Source organism: Corvus hawaiiensis, chromosome 2 (genome assembly GCF_020740725.1).
Source record: "Corvus hawaiiensis isolate bCorHaw1 chromosome 2, bCorHaw1.pri.cur, whole genome shotgun sequence".
Lineage (NCBI taxonomy): Eukaryota > Metazoa > Chordata > Aves > Passeriformes > Corvidae > Corvus > Corvus hawaiiensis.
Genome location: NC_063214.1, coordinates 46619611 through 46641869, shown reverse-complemented (window position 1 = coordinate 46641869; position 22259 = coordinate 46619611). Strand labels below are relative to the sequence as shown.

The following is a 22259-nucleotide window of genomic DNA, read 5'->3' as shown; positions in this document are numbered from 1 at the left end:
CGAAGCTGTTGTTGGCGTTGCTGGAGCTGCCCTTGACTTCCCACCTGCACCCAGCGGTTGGAGGAAACGCCAGGACCGGAGCGCGGCGAGGGGAAGCAAGACCAGGAAAGCTCCGACCCCCCGCCCCAGCACGAGCCATGCCCCTCCCGGGGGCGGCCCCTCGGCGGGCACAAAGCCGGACTCGGCCGCTGCCCGGGGAGCAGTGTGCCGCTGCCCCGGTGTTGGTGCTCATCCCTTCCTCCCGCCAGGCGCCGCCCGCCGCCTCCGCAGCGCCCGCCCTCCATCCCTCTGCGCCCGCTCCCGGCGGGCGCGGTGCTGGGGTAGCGCCGTGCCATGGAGGAGGCGGCGGCTGCTGCTGCCGGCGCTCCACCGCCCGGGGATGCTGCTGCTGGGGCCGAGCCATCGCCCGGGGCCGCCGCCGCCGGTCCGCGCCGGCTGCTGGCGCTGCTCGGGGCCAAGCTCTGCACCTGGTGAGTCCCCGGCCTCCACGTGGAGCCACGCGGCGCCGGCCTTCCCGCCCGCCGGCTCCCGGGCCGCCCGCCGGAGCGGGGGAAGGAGCGGAGCAAAGGGGAGGCGTCCGTGCTGCTCTCGGCGCCTTGGCGGGCAGCGCGGTCGGGATGCGGAGGCCGCTCTGTGCCGCCGGCAGCAGCCGCGGGATGCCCGGGCCGGAGCGGCAGCCGCGGTGCGGGCCCGGGTTACGGCCGGGGGGGGCGCGGGGCTGAGCAGAGCCCGGAGCCTTCGGCGGGGCTGAGCAGAACCCGGAGCCTTCGGCCGGCGTGGCACGGGGGAGCCCGAGGGTCTTTCTGTCAAAGTAGTCCCACTTGTCTTACTGTGTGCTCTCACACATAAACACGTACATTCGACTCTTTTTTTTTTGCTTTCATTTTTTTTCCCTTGTACTTCATCTGTTTTGTAGTCTTCGATCAGCATCGTTGTGAAGGACAGGTCATAGGGGATAGGAAAGGTAATAGAACAAAATAGCTGAAATGAGGTGTGGAGTCCAGAAAGACCAATATCCCCATTTCCTCCTTTTGTGAATCAGCTTAGGATACAGAGCCGTTCAGGTATATCTCTTGAAATATAAGCACTAGTTAAGCATGGAAAACTTGTGGGAAAAAATCTGCCAAGCCGTGCAGACATAACATGTGTTCCAAAGCTGATAATTGCAAAGCACTGCCTTCCAGGAGAGCAGGACTCCATCCTCAGACTTCTAGGCCATTCACTTACAACTTCACTTTCCCCTTAAGGGGAAAAGAGAAAAGACAGTCCTTGTTTAAAAGGCTTTTTTTTTGAGCCGTAGGTTTGGTCACTAATAATTACTGCATCAGATTTGTCAGCCAGGGATGTGCTGGCTTTCCTGCCAGCCTCATGCTCATAAGCTGAGGTCTGGCAACTGGACTATGTGATGGTGTGTGCTGGTTAAGCAGAGCCTTATTCCAGTGGACAAAGCCTCATCTTCTCTTTTGGTTATAACTTTCTCTTTTCTCTCCTCTTGCCTGTCGGGAGAGACCCTAAGGGCAAGACAGAAACTTGTTGAGCTATTCAGTAACCCCACCTATGCCAGTAGTTTTGCCAGAGGGCTACGCTAAATGAGTCTGTGGAAGGTACTTGAAAGAAAAACAAGGGCTTTCACTGAATTTTGTAAAGTGTTGTCTGATATTGAATTCATAGTTTTTCTTACTCTTTTTTTCCCCCAGGTGATGGGAGGTTCAGCCACTTCAGTTTTATGAGAAGCCTTTCTGAGTCATAGGAAAGTTCAATACCTTTATGTAATAAACTAGGTTGAGTGTGGGGTTTTGGGGTGATTTTTTTAAAGTAAAACCATTAGAAAATATATTTCTGGTGCTTTTCTGTTTCCTACCTTTTACAAATTAAATTGTCCTCAGTTTCAAGGCAAAACATGGAAAAACTAACTTCTGATGATGTTAGTTCTTAAAAGTATATTTTATTGTTCTTAGCTTATTGCTAATTATGTTACAATATGGGTTCAGTCTGAACCTGCATTTTCCTTTAACTATGAGCATGAAAAAGTGAGATTATTGAAATTAAAAGGTCACTTCCCCCCTGTTTGGGAAGGGCTCAGTAGTTGAAGCTAAGTGCAAGTAAACTGTACGTGAACAGTGTTGCTAGGCTTTGCCATGTTAGTATTACATTGGTGGCATAAATAAAGTCAATATTTGAAAAGCTGTATTTACTTTCAATTAAAAAATTCGCATTAAAATTACAAGATTTAGTAAACTAATTGCCAGTAAAATTATTAACTGTGGCCTCATTAAATTTTCTTTCACTTCCTCTGATATAGACTCTGATTGTATTTTAGTGTCTTTGTGTACTTTTTATTCTGCATTTCACGTGGAGCCAAGGAAAGCCAGCCTGAGTTTCTCATGGTGTTGAGAGCTGCACATTGCTCAGTGTTCACTTTAGGCCAGTTTGTGGCAAACTTTCTTGCTGTAAAAAGGCCCAAAATGATTTTAGTTTTGCTCAAAGCTATAGATACAGCTAGCTAAGATAAATAGAGTGGCTGACAGGAGGGGAGGAGTAATTACTTAGTAGCTTGCTACCAAGCATTAAAAGCCAACAACACCACCCCCCCCATCAACTATGAAACTAAAAGGCCTTTTCAGACCACTTACCTTGCATCATCTGAGACTCCAAAGTGAATTAGTCCTTTTCCAATGCATTAAAAAAAAGCAGAGAGGATTTAGTTCTGGCATGGAAAAGTTAATAACTAATATATTTCAAAAAATGATCAATTATTAATAAGAAAGTCCCTGTCATCAATACTCATATCAATACCAAAATGAATGGAAAGTCATATCTTGAAAGCATTTTTCTCAGAAGAAATTGCCTTGCAAATTGCAAACGGTAGGTTTTAAAGTTTTTTGCTCTCAAGTTTTACAGAGGATCAGGCATTTTTCAGGATAAGCTATGAGCCCAGTGCATCATGCCAGGAGCATGGTGATGTCTTCTCAGTTAGAAGAAATTAGTTTTGACACTTCGGCAAATGCTTTGAGGGGAAACCATTGCTGCTTCCTGCTGAGGCTTCCACCTGGTATGGGGGAACAGTCAGGGCAAGAGGCTGTTACCTTACACACAGCTGAGAAAGCTGCCAGGTATGGAGCATTTTGGGATTCACAGAAGACATTTTTTGATGGCAGTCTTCACTGTTGGTGGACAATGTATTTCTGTGTGATTTTTGATGTTAACATTTTGAATCTGTTCAGGCAAGAAAAAAAGTCCCTGAATTAAAATAGACAAAAATAGAGAAGGGCATGAGGTGTGATGAAGCCTGCTTGCTTTGTCAGATGCCTTTGTTATGGTAGAAGTAAAGGCTGTAGGACTGCCAAGACATATATTAACTAAATAGCAGTGCTTGCTAGAGCAGTAACCACAAAGCAAACACTTCTGGAGGTTCTGGACCTGCCCCTCTTCCCAAATACAGAAATGCAAGGAGGTAATTGCTGAGATACTTTAAACTGGGGAGATTTGGTTATAAGAAAAGCTGAGGATCAGCTTAGTGCAGTTAGACCCATCTGCCCTCTTACAGTGGAGTGTCTTGTTTTCAGTAAATAATGGTTGAAGCAGATCAATTGTTAGCAAATTTGAATGGCAGCAGACTTACCCCATTTTGCCTGCTCTTTGGAACCTGGTCACTATCCAGTTCGCCAGAATGCTGCATGTAGAGTCCAGGCCTTTGCTGTAGTGAAGGTACTGTAGCTCAGGTGGATCCAAGTTGCTCCTTGCAACTCATATCGTAGGCAAAAATGTTTAAAGCCTTACCACACACAAGTCCATGTTAAACAATCCTCCTTAAACAAGCTTGTGGGGTGGTATTGCCTGTGGTTCTGCCTTTCTCTGTGGCAGCACATAGGAGATGGGTGAAGGGGAGTTTATGTCCAGGAGATCAGGGCTTCTGCCAGTCAAGGCAGCTTTAACCTCTCCTGGTAGCATATTGATGAGGGCAGTTCATTTTGTGCACCACACAGGCTTCACAGGCTTTGCTCCAGTAAAATTGCAGCAGTTTTGCCCAGTCATGCCTCTCTTCATGTCTGATCCCTACCTCCATGCTCTTCTCCCAGCTAGTCCAAGTACAGGGTGAGTTTAGTCCAATAAACTGCTAAAGGTTTGCTGTGTTCCTCATGTGCTGATGATGAAGAAGAAATATTTTTCTGCTACTTTGGGGCAAGAAGCTTTATTTGAATAATAAAAAGTATAGATGTATTTTTCTAAATGCGTAAAACCACAGATTTATGTGTTGTTCACCACAGTATATCTTCCTTTGACTTTCAGTGGGTCTTCTGTCATTTTACCTGCTGCAAAGGAGACAGAGTTCACAGGGCTGGCAAAGGACAAGCTGGAATCATCATCCATACCTGCTTGAAATTTTAGCTAACTTACATTACATTTATTCTAATGGCAACTGATTAAATTCTTTACATGAACATAAAAACATATTCCTGCATCAGCCAGAATACTTAGCCAGAATGTGTCTGATTTGTTCACTAAATAGCACAATCAGACTATTGACCAGAATATAAAGAAATGAAAAAGAAATTAGTTAAAATAGAACTAACAGCAGTAAGGTACCTTCAAAGTTTTCTTCTGCAATTTTTAATGAAAACCGCCCACCATCCCCCCATATATATTTAGAAATGAGAATGTTTTTCTTTCACACACCAGTAAGAGTTACTCAGATGAGACTGGATAGTACCTACAAGATTGTCACATGATGCATAATACTTAAAGTGTGAATGTGCACCTCTGCTGGGATTGGCAAGGCAAGCTGTAGTAAAGCATGTGGTTCATATCTCGTGGAAGTACAGCGTGGCTGGACTTTGTAGAGATTTGCTGTCTCATCAGAATGGACTAGGAGAGAAAAATGTGCTCAGCAGCATTTTCAAAGTCAGAAGAGCTCGGTGTCAGGCTGAATTGACAACAGAATTCATGCAGGTGCATTAGAGTCTGTGCAAGGAAGATGCCTCCCTTCCAAAAGGAGGGATTGATTGTAGCATTGTAGTCAGCTTTAGCGCTGCTGAACACACCTTTCGCATTGCCTGGCAGCTGGATGGCACAGCACAGCAGGATGAGCTGCCATTTACTGTGTTGAAGTCACTCACCTTGGGAAAACAGCTGGTGTTACTATCAGGTGGTGTGCCTGACACATGGGTGTCCTGCCAGAAGTCAGTGTGGAGAGATGTGGGCACAGGGTAGGTGCAGAATCCTAATGGGGTCCTTTCTTCCCTTACTTGATTAATTTGAGTGAAAACAAATGAATCAATTGTGCAGACAGTTAAATTTCCATCAGTAGTCTTCGGAGTAACAGATTAAATGTGAACTTGGCAGACCTATACAGACAGCATGGGGCTGAGCTCCTGTCACTGTATATTGTGCATGTGCAGAAACTGGGGTGGTATAAATCTGCATGGCTCCACTGGCAGGAGAAAGAGCAAGCCAAAAGATACATAGAGTTACATGCTCCTGTTTGTCTAGGATCATCTGAAATAGTTTATCTTATGTTAGGTGAAGAATTGGTACTAAAAGAACATAAGTTTTTTTCATTTTTTCCCCCCCTGGCTGTGTGTGGGACTTAAGAGGAGTTGTAAATGCAAACATGATCTTACCCAAAATGCATTCTTAACTCCATCCTCAGTTACAGCAGAACTGAAAAAATCCACTATAAATATTAATTATAATAATTCTTATTATAAGAAAGATTTATTTTAAGGTGAGAACGCTCAATCACTGGAACAACCTCCACAGGGATGTTGTGGAGTTCCCATCACTGGAAGTTTGCAAGAGAGTGCTAAGTAGTCTCATCAAGGCTCCCTTTCCCATGAAAGGTTGGACCAGATGGTCTTTCAGATCCTTCCAAACTGAGCTGTTCTTTGGTTTTATCATTAATAGTTTTGTGTTTCCTTAGCACTGCTCAGCTTAAGGTCTCAGCTCACTAAAACTCAGGTCTCAGATGAGCCTGAAGGTAGTTATGCTTTATCTTCATGTTGTAGATCTTTGTTGACTGAAGTCAGGATGGAATTCAGTGGAGGACAAAGGATTTAACTCAAAACCTGCTTAATAAGAATAGGACCTGCTATTGGGTAGAGCCTGTCCAGGTGACCTGGTGAAGATCCTTGCAAGTAATCGCAGTCTGCATCCTTGGTGGTTTGAACTGGCCTCACTTGTCACGTGGCTGTCCTGAGGTCAGACTAGATCTTCTGTGTACACAAAACCCTGCTTACCTGTAGATCAGAACAACAGTGGTAGGGAGTAGAAAAAGAATAAAGTGTCAGTTTAAAAAAATGGCATCTTCCCAGTACAATTAGAAAATATTTTTTTAGAAACTTGAATGTTTAATTCTAAGCTTACTGTTTTGTCTTTTATTCACAGGCATATTTGGAAAACTATATTTCTGGGCCAGATGCTTTCCTTGTTTATCTGTGGGACTGCTGTTACAAGCCAGTACCTGGCAGAAAAATACCAAGTGAATACTCCAATGTTGCAAAGTTTCATCAACTATTCTTTGCTGCTTCTAGTTTATACAACAATGCTGGCATTTAGGACTGGTATGTGAAATATGGGATGGGAGATTCTGGTTCATCTTTTTCGTTCTTTATAACTTTCCTTTCAGAAATTGAAACTAAAGAACTCAATACTCATCCTAGTTTTTAAAGTTCCTGCTTTATAGTAACACATGGAAATTATTTTCACAGGTTAAATGTGCATTTAATTTGACATAACTTTATATCTGTTTAGAGTTTTGTGCTCTTTGAAGTCCTATGTTATATTAGACAAAATAGGCTTTGTTGTAACAAGCTTTGTCACCAGAAGCTATTTAGTATTCCTCCTATTCTTATTAATTTACTCTTTAAATAATTCTAGTCTTCCTGTGTTTTTCTTCACGTGGAAGAATTTCTGTGGTTTTTCACCATTTGCATTGTCTCCTCCCAGGCTGGGTTTCCTGTTACTGTATCTTAAGCAGGGGCAGGCAAAGTCAAACATCTTGGTGTTATTTATGCTTCTACAAAGCAAAATTCCTGTGCAACATTTGGCTGGAAAGAAACACATATTGATTGCTGCTTTTTTCTAAACAGGCAGTGGCAGTCTTTGGCAGATTTTGAAACAGAGGTGGTGGAAGTATATTTTTTTGGGCCTGGCTGATGTTGAAGCCAATTACATGATTGTAAAAGCCTACCAGTATACAACCCTCACGAGTGTGCAGGTAAGGACTGATCTCCCTTTTTGTACTGTTGCTTTTATTATGGTTTTGGACTGATTTCTAAAATGAGATTTGTAGGACAGACATGGAAGCTATTTAAGCCTGAAAAGAACTTTCCAGTACCTATTTTCTCTCTGCAGTACAGGGAAGAGCATCCTGTATCATGAATAACCTTTCCAGGAAGCAGAGAAAATTGGCTGGTATTACCCTGTGCCAGCTCTTGAGTTGAACCCTAATTATTTTGATAAAAGCACTCCTAAGAGTTTGCTGACAGCCACTCAGTTTTTTCTCGTGACACAAAATAAAGATTTGTGACCAGATGACAGTCAGTCAGTGCGGGTTCTTGCTGATGAGAGTGAGGTGGATCTCTTACCTAGCCCTAGAAGCTGCAGGAGGCATTGTGAGATGTAACCCCACCTGTGAGGACACACTGAATGTTAGCTGGTGTTGCTGACCATGCAGTGAGGGATCAGCCGTGTGGCTTTTGGATGTGCCTGTTCAGGGCCCTCTTTGGAAGAGGTGGAAGGAAGGTCAGCACACTACTAAAGGAATAGTAGACATCCTCTGCAACACCAGTGCTTGATGCTGCATTGCTGCAGTAGGATAAATCTTGTGTTCTGAAAAAGCTCTATAAGCTGAAGGGCTAAAGCTGCAGTTTCTTTTCCAGCAGCTTTTGTCTGTGTAGGGTGACAGAGCCAGTGCTTTCCTCCTGCCTCCAACAGCATTCTTCTGAGCTTGCGAGGCCAGTTTCCTTGAACAAACTGACTCAGAACACTGAGTAAAGTGGGAGTAAACCCTGCCTTTGCCTGTACTGTTGGTGAGCTGTGTCAGGCCCAAGTTAACTCACTGTGTGACTTCACAGCTGCTGTGGGAACAAGGGAGAGGATGGTGCATGAGCAAGGAGGGAGTGTGTCCAGGTTGTGTCAGTTCACACCTGCTGTTACCAGTGGTGGGGATCTGTGACTGTGGTCATGGCCCCACTTACCTGAATAAAAGAAAAAGTAACATGAAGACTTGGCTGTTAGTTGGAAAGGAGAGTTTAGGTGTCAGTGTTTTACAGAGTCAAAGTAATAGGGGTTAATATTTAAGTGAACTACCTGTAAAGCAATAAACTCCTGCAGTCCGGGCTCCCTTTAGAGAATTGCAGTAACTTTTCTTTGCACTGCTAAAGACCAGTTGTGTCTCTTGGGTTGTTATTGTCACATTTCCACTTCATACTTATGTGTTATGACTCATTAGGTCTTTAATCTTCTTACAAATAATGCCTAAGAAATCAAAGTTTTTAAAAGTGACATGTTTCAGTCTTAAGATCAAGTTAAGCTTATGAGACCCCTGCTTGACCTTATACTTTACAGGTGAACAAGCCAGGACTTTGATCCAAGTTCTCAGAAGGAGTAAAGCTATTCCCATGATTTCTTTTATAGAAATTAAGAAGGAATAGATATAATAGATTGTCCTGCCCAGTTGCCAAAAACTCAAGCATTTTCTGAGGCTTTTTCCCTTGTGGTTAACCTTGTGACTGATGCTGCTTTGTGTCAGTTCAGTAATTGCAATTTTGTTGCAATTGCTTGTTGCCCTAAGGTTTCTTGCACTTTCTCTGAAGTCACCAGTTTCTCACCATTGTCAGAAATGAGATACAGGAGAAAAAAGAACCACAAAAAGTCTGGGATTTGCTCTAGTGCAAGGCATTTGCTTCTGGTTTTGGCAAGCAATTTTGCAGCTACGTCAGTACCTGTGGTTCAGAGCACCCAGCCTGATGGCCTGTCTGCAGTACTGGCTTCGAGTGGGTATCCAGGGACCATAAAAGCAACACAGGCGTATATGGCACCTTCCCAAATGCAGTGTAATCATTGTTAAAATGCTGTCTGGCTGGAGCTTCAGCTCACCACTATGAAACATAGCTTCAAAGATAGGTTTTTTTCAGCTCAGCAAGGAACTTCCATGTATTTTCTCACGCACGCACACACAGGCAGAACTGGTTTCCCTTTAGTTATCAAATAGCAGCATTTTACAGAAGGGGTTTAGAGATTTTTAGGGTCATAACAGTGGGATGGCAGCTCTCATTTCTTGGTAAATACAGAAGTCTTTGGTCCACAACTGAACTGTTTGGCTGTGGCTGAGACAGTGCCAGGATGCTCCTTGCTGCTGGTGTCCTTCTGTCTTGTGGCGGGACTTGACTGTGCTGTGGTTTCACCACCTATTACAGCATGAAGCTGAGTTGGGAGAGGTTTAGGTTGGGTATTAGAAAAAGGTTCTTCACCCAGAGGGTGGTTGGGCACTGGAACAGGCTCCCCAGGGAAGTGGTCACAGCACCAGCCTGACAGAGTTCAAGAAGTGTTTGGACAATGCTCTCAAGCACATGGTGGGACTCTTGGGGTTGTCCTGTGCAGTGCTAGGAGTTGGACTTGATGATCCTGATGGGTCCCTTCCAACTCAGGGTGTTCTATGATTCTGTGATTTATAGCAAAAAACCAAGCAGTGTAGCTTCGGTTTGATGTTTTTAACATGTTATTGAGCACATTTAGCATTTTCTCTGTAGATAATTCAGATGGAAATGTTTTTCAGGCAACTATTGACACATTGTCAGCTGATGGAAGAGTGCTAGCCTCAATAGGAGAAAATATAGGATGAGCCCCTGGGGCTCAGCTGGAGGCTGCCCTGAGGGAATCTTGTGGGGAATGAGCAGGTTGAGCAGTTGAGCTTTCTTGCTTACAAAGCTGTCTGAAGCTGGCAATTATAAGCAAACCAATGACCTCCAGCTGTCTATGATAATTTATTAACCATGTATTAAAGCATCTTTTAATAATTTACCCTGCTTTTAAAACCTCCTATAAACAGTGTGGCCAAAGCATGGCTTGAGTCAAAACATTTGTAAATCAAATCACCAGGTTATCTGTTTTTCTCCCCTTGTTAAAAGTATAATTTAGAATTGAATAAGGTGAGAGTTTGAAGAGGCTCTACTGGAAATAGTAGTTAGTAACTGCTGTAAATGTTGTAGCAGCTCAATAAATAAACTTTATTGTTTTAACTGATTCCATTGACACAATTCGTCGTGATATTACATCTGCTTTGCACCTCTTTGATCTTGATCCTGTACAGAGGAGCTCTGTAATGTACTAGATGAAGGGAAGGTAAGATCCAGTAGCTAGAAATCTGGTTTCATCTGTCTGTAACTGAGGATAATTGTCTCCTGGAACAGATTACCAGAGCGTGTTCTTCACCATTTGGTGCCTGTGTGTCCTGGCTGCAAGTTCTCTAACCATGGTGCTGTAGTTCTACAGTATGTTCTTGGTATGGATGCAGAATTCCCCATCTGGCATTACTGAAAGAGCTTCTGGCTCATTATTTACTACTCCCTTACACCCTAATTAAGATGTTTTTTGAAGGGTTTACTTGCACTCTTTCTGTTTGGGTTGAAAATCTGCTTGGAGTTTGGAAGGCTACATTCTAGCATCTCAGTTAATGGGAAGTGAACGCTTACTTATTAGTAGAAGAGGTGTCTACTACCAGAGGGATAAAAATTTTGCTTTCTAATGCTTGTAGTATTTCTTGTTGTTTGATACAACATGATGTCAAAACAGTCATATGTTACAGGTTTTTCTTGAGACTAGACTAAGGGTAAGATAGAGAACAAGACCAGTGACAAGATAGTCTGATGTTTTTTCAAGCCTGATATTTTCCAGAGTGTAGAGTTGTATTGAAATACTGGTTATCACATATTGGGACTCAGGTAGTTGTAAAGTCTCATAATACAGCCTAAAGAAGTACTTTGACACTACACAGACTTTACAAACTGGACAAGCTGGAGGCAATCTGAGGAGCAAAGACAAAGAGATGGAAGGATTAGAGGCACTGTTAGGCTTTAATCTCTAAGAGCTTCCCTTAGCACTATGTTTGTAAGACTTTACTATGTGTAGTTATGAACAAGTAAAACCAGACATATCAAAATATTAACAGGTTTGGTTAAAGCCCTTGGGGACAATGGCACAGCACAGAAGTCGGCTGCAGTGGTGCACTGAGGCAGAGTCTGGAAATGAACATAAAGAACTAAGGGCTTTTGTCTTGATTGTAGGGATTATGCCCCAGTCCTGCTGATCTGGACATAACGCTTTGTTGGGACTTCAAGAAGCCAAGTTTTAAGGACTGACATTTGAGAGTAATTTCTGAGGAGTCTTTGGGAAGTTGACTATATGTTCTGCAGTAGGCTGTTCCCTTATGTAGTTCCGTGGCACTCTACTGAGACAGGTCAGAAAATACAGCTTTTCTTGCCTTTGACAAATTCAGAAACAAAATCTGTTTCGTTGAATTAAATATTAAACCAATTATAATTAGCCCAGTGGTCCTGGTGGTATTTGATTATTCTAGAACAATATGCCCATCTTATGCTGCAGTGTATTCTTCTGTATTAAGTACACAGCTAACTCTTGATGTTTCCTGTGCTAAAGGAGAATAGCTAGAAGATCCTTGGAAGTGTCCAAGGCGAGGTTGGAGCGGTCGAGCGGAAGGTGTCCCTGCCCATGGCAGGAGGGTTGGAACTAGATGAACTTTAAGGTCTCTTCCAATCCAAGCAGTTTTGTGATTCTATGGGTGGGTCTAACAGCAAAGCAAAGATACATAGGAACATTAGAGAAAAAAATAAAGAGAGGGAAGATGAGTCAGAGTCACTGCTTTTCGTGGAGCACAGACATCCTTGAACCACAGCTGTTCAGTCGTCTTGGGGCAATGTCTGCAAATACATATGAAGTGCTCCAAAACTCCATCTGCCTTGTGTGTCTGCTGCTGGGGCTTGGGTGAATTAGAGTGGGTTACCTGCTTCTGACTACTGAGGGTTAGCTCTGACAGAGTGATGAAAATGCGTTGGTGGCTTGTATGTGTTTTTGTGGGAAGCTGGGAAATTAGGAAGATGGCTTGAGAAAAGCTGTTCTTGCCTTCCTATTTTATTTCTACCAGTTTTGCACATGGTTTCCAACACACATACCAGTTTTGGTTTTTAGTATGAGCCAGTTGAGGGGGGGTGGGGAATCAAACCCAAAGCTGCAGGGTCAGGTCCTTGTCACAGTCACATCAATGTAAAATCAGATTACTTGTACCCATCAATAGTTCCAGATTTTTGGTTTGTGTACATGGAGCCCCGGGGAGCAATGCTGTTTCAACATGCTAGATGCAACGTCTAGCATTCATTTGTGAAGCTGCAAAAATTGATTAGATCCATCATTAGAAGAGTTTCTAAATCAGTGCTTTCCTACCAGGAGAAAGTGGACCACTGTTCCAGCTCCTCCTTCACTTGCAAAGGGGAAATGTGGCTCTCACTCCTCTCTTAAACCAATCTACTGGGGTTGCTTTGCAGGTTTCCTTAACATCTGATGACTGGAAGTAAGATCCTGTGCATTTGCTTTCAGGATGTTGCAGTCCAGATTTGGGGTGGATTTCTAACTCAAACCATTTTTCTGTACACACAGCTCCTGGACTGTTTTGGGATTCCTGTGCTGATGGCTTTGTCGTGGTTCATTCTCCGAGCAAGATACAGGCTGATACATTTTCTTGCTGTTGCCGTCTGTTTGCTGGGTGTGGGAACAATGGTGGGTGCAGACATTTTGGCAGGGAGGCAGGACAGTGAAGGTAAGGAGTCCCTTATTGGGGGGAAGAGCAGAGAGATGGTCCCTGCTGTGGACAGGAATTTGTAAAGCAGAAATAGTAGCAGATGCAGTTCTTTTTTGAAAGAGAACATGTTGCTATTTTTATTTCTTGTCCAAGAAGAGCAGATGTTGATTTTATGGGAAGCTGTGGAATTTCTTTGCTTGTATGTTTGGATATTTCTTCCACCTTAAAAAAAACCCCACTTGTGTTAAGTTTAAATTTTGCTGCTGTTCATTAGACGTGATGGAAAGTCTCATTCCTGAAAGCTTGTTCACTTTGACTATCATGTGAGATGGTTTAATGGAAGCTCTCCCTGCCTCTCCCTGCAAACCTTGTCTTGGTTATACAGTATCAACCTGCTGGCAGCCAGACTTCTCTGATTTGCAGTTTTCTCTGAGTACAAGTACAAAATAAAAAGTTGCTCCCAGCAGCTGACTTCTCAGCGTTATCTTTGGCAGACCCAACAGAAGTGGTCCATGTGTCCCCAAGGTCACAGCCTGGAAAGCAGGGGCTTACTATGGGAGTGCAAGAGGAGATGGGACAGGATGCCAGGATTCCTGGGACCTCTGTGAGGGAGGCTGGGCTCTGGGGTCCAGGAGGCAGCTGGGTGCAGATAAGGGCAGGTCTCATCTTCTCAATGACAGATGCCTAAATCAACCCAAGTCATAGCCATCTTATTTTGAATAAGAATTTTGAATTTTCAGAGCCAGAGGGTTTGAGAGAAGGTAAATTTCAGATCATTGCCTTCATCAGGCAGCATAGAGATAAGTCTGTGTGGTGTAATTTTGGGCCTTACTGTAGGTAAGACATAAGACAAACTGAAGTTTAGCTTTACTGCTATGTGATACAAGTGTCTTGGTCCTGAGGGAGAAGAATATTTCCCTGAGACATGAGGCAGTTGTGCTTTATTTGCTGACCTGGGGATCCTTACTGCTGCTTACCCTCATATTTTAGACATATTTTCTTAGTGATTGCTTAGGGAAGGAAATTTTAAACCAATTGAAGGATTTAAACAGCAACGATCCTCTTGCTATTTAGCTGATGCATGGAGACATTTAATGATGAGTGATTGTAGCACAGGGAGTCCCATTTGCAGCATAAATACATTGCAGCAGGACACATGGTACCATCTGTCTGCAGTGCCCACTTAGGACCTGTCATAAACCTGGAGCTGAGTCCAGGTCCCTCAAAAATCAACAGAGTGATTTTTAGCAAGACTTGAATCAGGCCTTACTGCAGAAGTGGGGACAATATTCTCAAAATGCAGAGAGCATGTCTAACTGGGAATTTGCTCAACTCTCTACAGTGCCTGGAGTCAGCAGTAGTACAATTGGACCGGATGATACAGCAGTGTCTTGGCTGGGATGAGATATTAATGCTGGGTTTAGCTCACTCCACACTGTGCAGGGTGAGGTGAGCAGGCAGCAGAGTCTGTACTCAGACACTCTTCTCCACACACAAAAAGTGTTTCCTTCCCCCTTTCCCTGGAATGAGCTAGGAAGATAGAGATGTTCAAGATAAATTTGCTTGCTTTTTTAAGGAAAGTTAAAAAGTGTTTACGGCATTACCCTTATTGTGGATTAATATTTCTGTACAGGTAGTGACGTGGTGATTGGAGATGTCTTAGTGCTTCTTGGTGCTTCTTTGTATGCCATTTCTAATGTGAGTGAGGAATACATTGTGAAAAATCTGAGCAGAGTGGAGTTTCTAGGAATGGTGGGCTTGTTTGGGACTATTATCAGCGGTCTACAGCTGTAAGGATCTAATATTTATTTTAAAACTAATTAAGAATATTCTACAGATGATTGTTTGTATACCCTGAAATGATGTTATTAAATTCTTTGTTACATCTGTATTTGGCCTATATGGGAGTCCTTCCACTTGAGTTGATTTTTGTTGCTGATCAGCATCTGTTTTATATCCTTTTTATTTGCACTACTCTTATTACAGCAATTCTAAAGCTGAACTCCTGCAATTGAACACATACGATACTTGGCTGTCTTTTTGATTTTGTTGATGCTTATGAGGATACTCAATGTGCTGAGAACTGTTCACAGGAGTGTATTTCTTAATGCATTTTCTCTGTGGAAAAGTTTAGGAGATAATTGTTAGCAAGAGATCTTCCATAATAAACTCAAGTTTAAAATGAAGCCATGTATACTCTTACAAATAACCACATTTGAGTACCAGACCAGATGCACTTAAGTCTGTCTAATGAATTATATAGTCCTCATTTCTCATCATTATAGTTAATAATTTCCTCAAATGGTATATCAAATAAAACTGAATCACTGAAGGATTAAAACGCCTGTGAAAAAGGCATAGGAATTAAATAACAGTGCTCTTGACTTGCAGGCACTTTAATTTTCACGTCTTTTTTCATGCTTGTTAGATGTTTGAGTTAGTGTCATAAAGTAAAATTTGAAACAAAAAATGAATGGCTTAAAAGTCAAAATGTTTCTTATCTGTTTTGGTAATTAACTTCTCTATTCGGTAATTAACTTCTCTATATGATTTCTTTCCTTTTTTTACTGTATTGTATCTTTTCTCTGACTCTAGAGCCATTGTGGAACATAAGGAGATAATGAAAATTCAGTGGAACTGGAAAGTTGGTATGTGTGGGACAAAATAATGTTCATGTTACAGAATACTGGAAAATTATAATCATTTAGACCTTGGATGGTGGGCTTTTCTTTCTCTGAATAACAAGCAGCATTAATATTACATTCCACAAGTTTATTTTCTTTAAACTTTGCAGCTCAGCAAAGAGAGAGGGTCTGCAGGATTGAACATTAAAACAGGTTTAGCATTTTACATATAACTTGAAATAATTTTTCAGAATAAATTGAAATAAGTAAGAATGAAACCTGTTTAATTACTGACATGTTGTTGAAACATCACAAGAGCATTTTTCTGTTGCCCTTCCTAAATGAAGTAATGGAAAAATTGACACATTTTGACCTGAACAGAACTAAATGTTATCAAGAAATGTGGCTCTAAATTTCTTCAGTCAGCTCTTAAGTAGGAATGAATGAGAACTTTCTTGTATAGATACAGTAATTCTTGCAATACAAGGTAATCTTTTATTACATGTACATTCCCCTATCTTTAGGAGATAAAAATGATAGCTTTAAAGCATCTGAAGAATATCAGTGCTCTTTAAAATTATTGTTCTGTGCCTTAGGAGTAACTTGTCCCCTTGCTTTGCAGCACTGCTGTTCACAGCCTTTGCCATGTGCATGTTTGGGCTGTACAGCTTCATGCCGGTTGTGATTAAAGTCACCAGTGCAACCTCTGTCAACCTGGGGATTCTGACTGCAGATCTCTACAGTCTCTTCTTTGGGCTTTTCCTGTTTTTCTACAAGGTGAGTACATTCATTCCTTCACTTTCACATTCCTTCACTTATGTTTCTACTCCAAAATTATGAATAAGGTGTCATGTTCTTAGAAGCCCCAGAACAGTCGTTTGCACCTGTACATTTCTGCAGCTTCTATCACGCATTGTTGGCAGGTGTCAGTCAGGAGGAGTGTGCTTAGTTAATGACAGAGCCTTGCACTGTTAGCCAGAGAGCCATTTTCAAACCATTTCACACTTCAAGGAGTAAGTTAATGTTAAGAGATAGTAAATAATTTCCTGAGGTGCTCCAATAATAGAGTTCTCACTGAAAGCCCTTTGTGGAACTGTATATTAAATCTGGTTCATTACTCCAAGTGTCCAAGGAGAGGGTTTGAATCTCCCTGTCCTGAAAGGCATTTGGTGTCTGAAAGAGGACCAGTGTGATTTTTAGAAAATAATATTTTCTTTCAGAACTTCAGTCTGTTTATTATCGACATGGGATGAGAATCAAGCTCTCTCTGTGCTGCTGCTAAGGAGTGACTAAAGGATCTGAAAAAATACAGATAAATGTGTTATTCTGTACACTCTCCAAAAGGCAGTTACTTTTATTGTGCTCTAAAATATTTTTGGCAGTGTCTGCTCAAGCTAAATGACAGTGCTAAAAGGATTTCATTCCACCCTCCACTTTTCATCCAGAATCACTTGTGAGAACCTAGCTCATTAAAGCAATTGGAGTAATTGATTCAGTTGCTCGGTGACTGGAAGGGCTGAGTGAGAAGCTTGTGAACTTTGCTTAGGAACTTAATTTGTATTATTCCATGTGGTTGCTTTCTCTTCAGCCAGAAGCTTTTAGGTGAGATTTATTTTCTGAAAATGAAAGCAGTGCATAGTCTGGTAATGGTAGGGTCTGACAGCAGCTAGATTTTCCTTTTCAAGAGTCTCTTAGCTCAGCTTTCCTCTCTGTTTTGGGTTCCAAACTTAGCTCCAAACTACAAAGCATCCATTAAAAATGAATGCAGGAAGCAAACCATATTTACGGTGTAACAATTAAATCCTTTCTAAGTTACTTCCAAACGTGCATTTTGGCACACAGATAGCTTAACTCAAGAAATGATTATAAATTTATATTCATAATAGTAAAGAGGAAGAAGAGCTTTGGAAGGGATATATTAAATTTTTATTTTTCAGGTTTTTAGCTTATTTTGGGAAGAGGTTTTTCTGGGAGCAGGCCATCTCATAATTGCTAACAGCAAGGTATTCTGGTAGCAAAAAGAAAAATGAATTAGGGAAGACTTCGGGATTGTGTTGAGAGAACTTCAGATATTTATTGAAATAGGAACTTGCATCTGGGGTTAGAAACAATGAAGTAGCAAAAAACGGAGTAATAATAATGCCACATCTTTAATAATCAGAGGATCTGAGATAACCACGAACTGAGAGAGCCCAATTTTGACATGGCTTTTAGCAGTAGAAAATCTTACTGCCAAGTTAACCATATAGTTTCTTTACCTATGGGGCAAAGAAACCAAGCAGGATGTTTGCTGGATTAAAAAGCACTCTGGACATAGGAATCTACAAGCAAAAATACAGGGAATTGCTCTGTATTCCCCATTATCACATGATATTTCATAACAAGCTGCTGGAGGCTCTGCTGGGCTGTAGAGTGGAGAGAGTCATGGAGAGCTCTGAATTGCTGTGGTCTGAACCTACTCTGAAACAAACTTACACAAAATACCACAGGATGACAGACGGTGGCTACAGCAGAGACCAGGCCCAGGAATTGACAAAGTTTTGACTTGTGCACAGTATTTTGCTAATGCACTTAACGTTTTGGCCCCATCCATGTCTGTTTTAAGTGAAATGTGAATTTTGCATGCCTGTTTTGAACTCTTTTTTTTTTTTTCTTTTACTCCTTAATGAATCCTTGCTGTGCCTCCTAATGATCTCATTATATACATACCTGTAATCCCTCAAGAGATATTGAAAAAGGTCTTCAAATGCTTTTGTTGTATAAACCCTTGTGGAAGGGAGTATACTGCACAGACACTAGATGGAGATACAGTCCTCCAGTAACATTTAAAGTACTCTCTAGGCTCAGCAGTGTGAATGAGGATATGACTGAAATCAGCGTCTGAAGCAACAAAGTTGTTGAAATATTTGAAATTAAAAAAAAAGAAGAGGAAAAAAATCCCAGGAAAGGAACACTGAGTTCTCACCAAAAACAAAAGGGAAAAAAAGAGGCCTGTTGGAGCAGCGTGGGTACTGTTCACCTGTGTCAATAGCTGCAAACATACAGGCAGGCCCTGGGTCACAGCTACACTGCAACAGCTTTGGTACCCTGCCTTGGTGACTGTATCCATTCCTGCAGGAATTCACTCATCAGGAGCAGAGACACCTCCAGCCTTGTGTGCACTGCACTGTGAGAGGGATCTGCAGTTCTGTGGCTGCCCAGCCACAGGTCCTTGCATGCAGGCACATGCTCACTCAGGGCCTTAGGCTGGAGAATTTGTGCAGGTGATTGGATACAGCCCCAGGCTCTGCCCATTTGATGGGAACAAGTCAGTCAGGGGTATGACCACAAGTGATCCTGCTGCCTCTGTTGGGATAGTTCAGAGCTTGATGCTTCCTCCTGTGTGGAGTGAACGCTTGAGTCCAAGCTCCTCCAGGCAAACAGCCAACAAGGTGAGGAGAGAGGGCACTTAACACAAGGCCACTGTGTTTCAGTCTGCTTTTCCTTTTGTGTGTTGCCATCCAAGAGTTTCCAAGCCAAGTGACTGCCAGCTAGAAGTTGCAATGCCTTAATTGTAGATGCCTCAGTCTTCTTTGGATGAGAGTCCACTGTCTAGGTCCTACCATTCATTTCATCCTGATAAACTAGAACATATTTTTCAAGCATGTCTAAGGAAGCTAAAGAAGTTGAAGGATGTTGACAGAGGCATGTAGAATATGCTATGTCCTTACTCCTAGTGTCTAATCTGTTTGGTTTGACAAAGGGAGTATGGAGGATTTTAATAAACCTGCTGAAAAGTGTTCCTGGCAGTGGATAACTTCAACACTTGGTATTATTGAATCTGGTGTTATTTATCTTTCTGTCAAGGTGGATGAATCTTGGCAATTATTGGCAAGTGAACAATAGAGTGCCTGATGTACCGCTGCAGTTTGTACTCTCACCTGTCACCACTCTTCACAGAGCTCAAATATCAATCTTGTAAAAGGAGCCCCAGCCTCTCCCTTCAAGGACTTGTTGGCTGTAGAGAGCTAACTGGTTTTGATCCAGTAATAACACTTACCTAGCCCTGCAGATGATTAAGAGATCTGTGCAGAGAACCAGCTGCTCTGGTGACTTGCAATAGCACAGAGATTCATCTCTTGCCAGAACCTGAAATACTTGCATGTGCTGGATCAAAATTCTCTTAGGGGTGAAGTGTTTCAGTATTCATATGTGTAAACAACTTTCATTCAGTATGACTGTGTTTACACCCATTTGTTCTCTCTGTTCAGATTCTTGTATGTAGACCTGAGGAAACTCCCTGTCCAACAGTCTTGGAAATGAGATGCAGAGAAAACCAGCCCAAGTCTTTAAGTAAATGGAGCTGTTGAATTTTGGTTTTCGGACCCAAATCCAGCTCGTGGTGATAATCCTTATAAAAATAATTTTTACAAGGAAGGGTAGCTTTCACATTCTTGAAACAAGGCAGCATTGGCATGTTCTTATGTCAGGCAAGACTTAACACATCTCTTTCTCTCCTCTGCCAGTTTTCAGGTCTTTACATCCTGTCCTTTGTTATCATCATGGTGGGCTTCATCTTGTACTGCTCCACTCCTACTCGGACGGCAGAACCCACGGCCCTGCCACAGCCCAGCAGCGCCGGCTTGGACAACGCTGCACTAAAGCTCGAGGAGAGCGACAGTGAAACCCCAGCCGTAGCTGTGCAGTTCACAAGAGGAGAAACTGTGGTGGTCAGCACTGATTAAAGAAATAGCAGCACTTCAAAACAGAGCTTTTTTTTTTAATTGCCAAATTTCCCTCAAATATTAATCGAGAGAATTGTCCTACTGCCAAGGCGCATGTCGTACTGTGCTGCGTTTAACGCACTGGATAGACTTTTAAGGCCAGATCCTCAATCAGTGAAATTGTATTGATTTGCCCTTGCAGAAAATCTGGCCTTTAGATGAAGACAGATTACTATTTATGTGGAGTCTCTGGAAAGTGAGAGACTGTTATTTTTAAGTGCTTAATTAACTTAACAACAAATGCTTGGGGAAAAAACTAAGCCAAAGCAAGCTCTCAGGTCACTAAGTGGAGCAAATATGTTTTATATTGCATTAGGGACTTAAATCTGCACGATGCTGTCTGAGGGCTTCACGGTTTCCAGCCCTCGGTGCTGGGTGCTCTCAAACAGCATCTTGCAAAAGCTGCTCAGCTTCTCACAGGGCCTGGTTCTGCAAGCCACAGTACATTCACACACCCTCTACGTGCCCATGGACTTCATTCCTCTACGGAAGGATTTGCTGCCTACATTCCACCCAAATGTTCATCTCTTCATATTGCTGCACTCCCTGTCGCAGCTGGGGCTGCTATGTGTATTTTATTTTGAATTTTGCTAGTATGGGAAGTCTGAATATGTGTTTTTATAATTCCTTCTGTTTCTCTCTGTGGCCTTCTGTTTGGTGCATTCCCATTAGCTGTGGGGGAGGCAAAGGCAGGCTCTTCCTCTCTTCAGTAGAACTGAAAGTGTTTTTGTTTTCTGGATTAGAAAGCAAAAAGGTTTGAATAGAAGTTCACTTCTCAGTGAATTTCTCCCTGAAAAGGGACACATTTCTGCTGAAAGAGTTGTTATAAAATTGGCATTTCTTCAAAAAATTGAATCATCTAAGCCAACTCTCATTGCAACAGTAGTGACATAATATCCAAAAGGTTAGATGCTTTCAGTAGATACACTGGCAATTTTCCTACCCCTCTTTATATTTACAATAAATGATTAAAAAATACAAGGCTGCAGTTTTAAGATTAGTAAAACCATACTGGGATTTTATTTTATTTTATATTTTGTACAAGACTTCAGAGCTCAGGTGTATGAAGTAACAAAAGAATAAAGTATTCAGCAGCTGGAGAGTTGGTCTTGGTTTGCTTATTTTTTAAGCTAGGATATCTTTACTGCTCAAAATTGTATTGACTAATTTTGCCAACCAAATAATTCTTTGACTGGCTAAGCTTTGCTCTAGAAGGAAATACGGTATTTTCTGAAGATACTGGTGATCTAATGACACAGACTGGGTATGTGCTTCTGGTGTAGTTTATTCAAGCAAAATTTTCCAGCAAAAATCTTACCTGATTGTTATTTAGCAACAGGAAAACAAAAGTTCAACAGGTACTACAGCAACGATCACTGCTTTTTCACTGTGTAGTTCATGCACAGAAGGGTGAACAGGTGCTGATGTTTTATGAAAAGCATTTGCGTCCTCTCCCATATAGAATGCTTCTTTTGAGGGGGGATGATATTTGTTTTATTTTCTAAAATTATGTGGTATATGATCAGTGTAACAGAATGTAGATTTTATCTGAAAGTACATGGAAATGTGTATTGACTCAGGCTTTGGCTGGTCTTCAAACACAGGACCATCTTGTGTGGTGTGAGTGCTCAGGCAGTAGCTCATCTTCTCAATATATAGACCACTGAAACCAAAATTGTGTAAAACATGGGTGAGATTCTAGGCACAGCCTGGATTTTTTCTTCCAAGGCTTTTAAAATCTGACTGTAATAGAAGGTTGGAATCTGATTCAAGCAAATTGGGCCAGACAGGACTTTTGCTGAGCTGCAGGGAGAGGGGAGCAGTGTGGGGCAGCTCAGATTCCCCAGCATGGACACTGGGACACTTATATGCTGAGCTGAAAACTTTAAAACTCTGTCACAGATACAGGCTGTGATTTAATTTCTTATGCTGTGATTTTACCCCGTACAAAAGATTTCCTGGCGTATTGTGGGTAGCTCAGGTTAACGTGTGCTAATGGCACCAAGAAGATCTTTCAAGCTCCCAGTGAGGACAGGGTTGATATTTTTTTGCAATCCT

General features: G+C 42.1%; 1 protein-coding gene across 1 annotated transcript; it reads left to right on the top strand.

Annotated features, from left to right (window-relative positions):
• Window positions 1-235: 235 nt before the first annotated feature.
• On the top strand, window positions 236-21301 carry SLC35F2 (solute carrier family 35 member F2). The gene is made up of 8 exons (XM_048295109.1): window positions 236-470; window positions 6385-6560; window positions 7089-7216; window positions 12673-12832; window positions 14448-14604; window positions 15410-15462; window positions 16061-16215; window positions 19944-21301. The coding sequence occupies exons 1-8, from the start codon at window positions 334-336 to the stop codon at window positions 20160-20162; spliced, it is 1185 nt and encodes a 394-aa protein (XP_048151066.1). The 5' UTR covers window positions 236-333; the 3' UTR covers window positions 20163-21301.
• The last annotated feature ends 958 nt before the right edge of the window (window positions 21302-22259 follow it).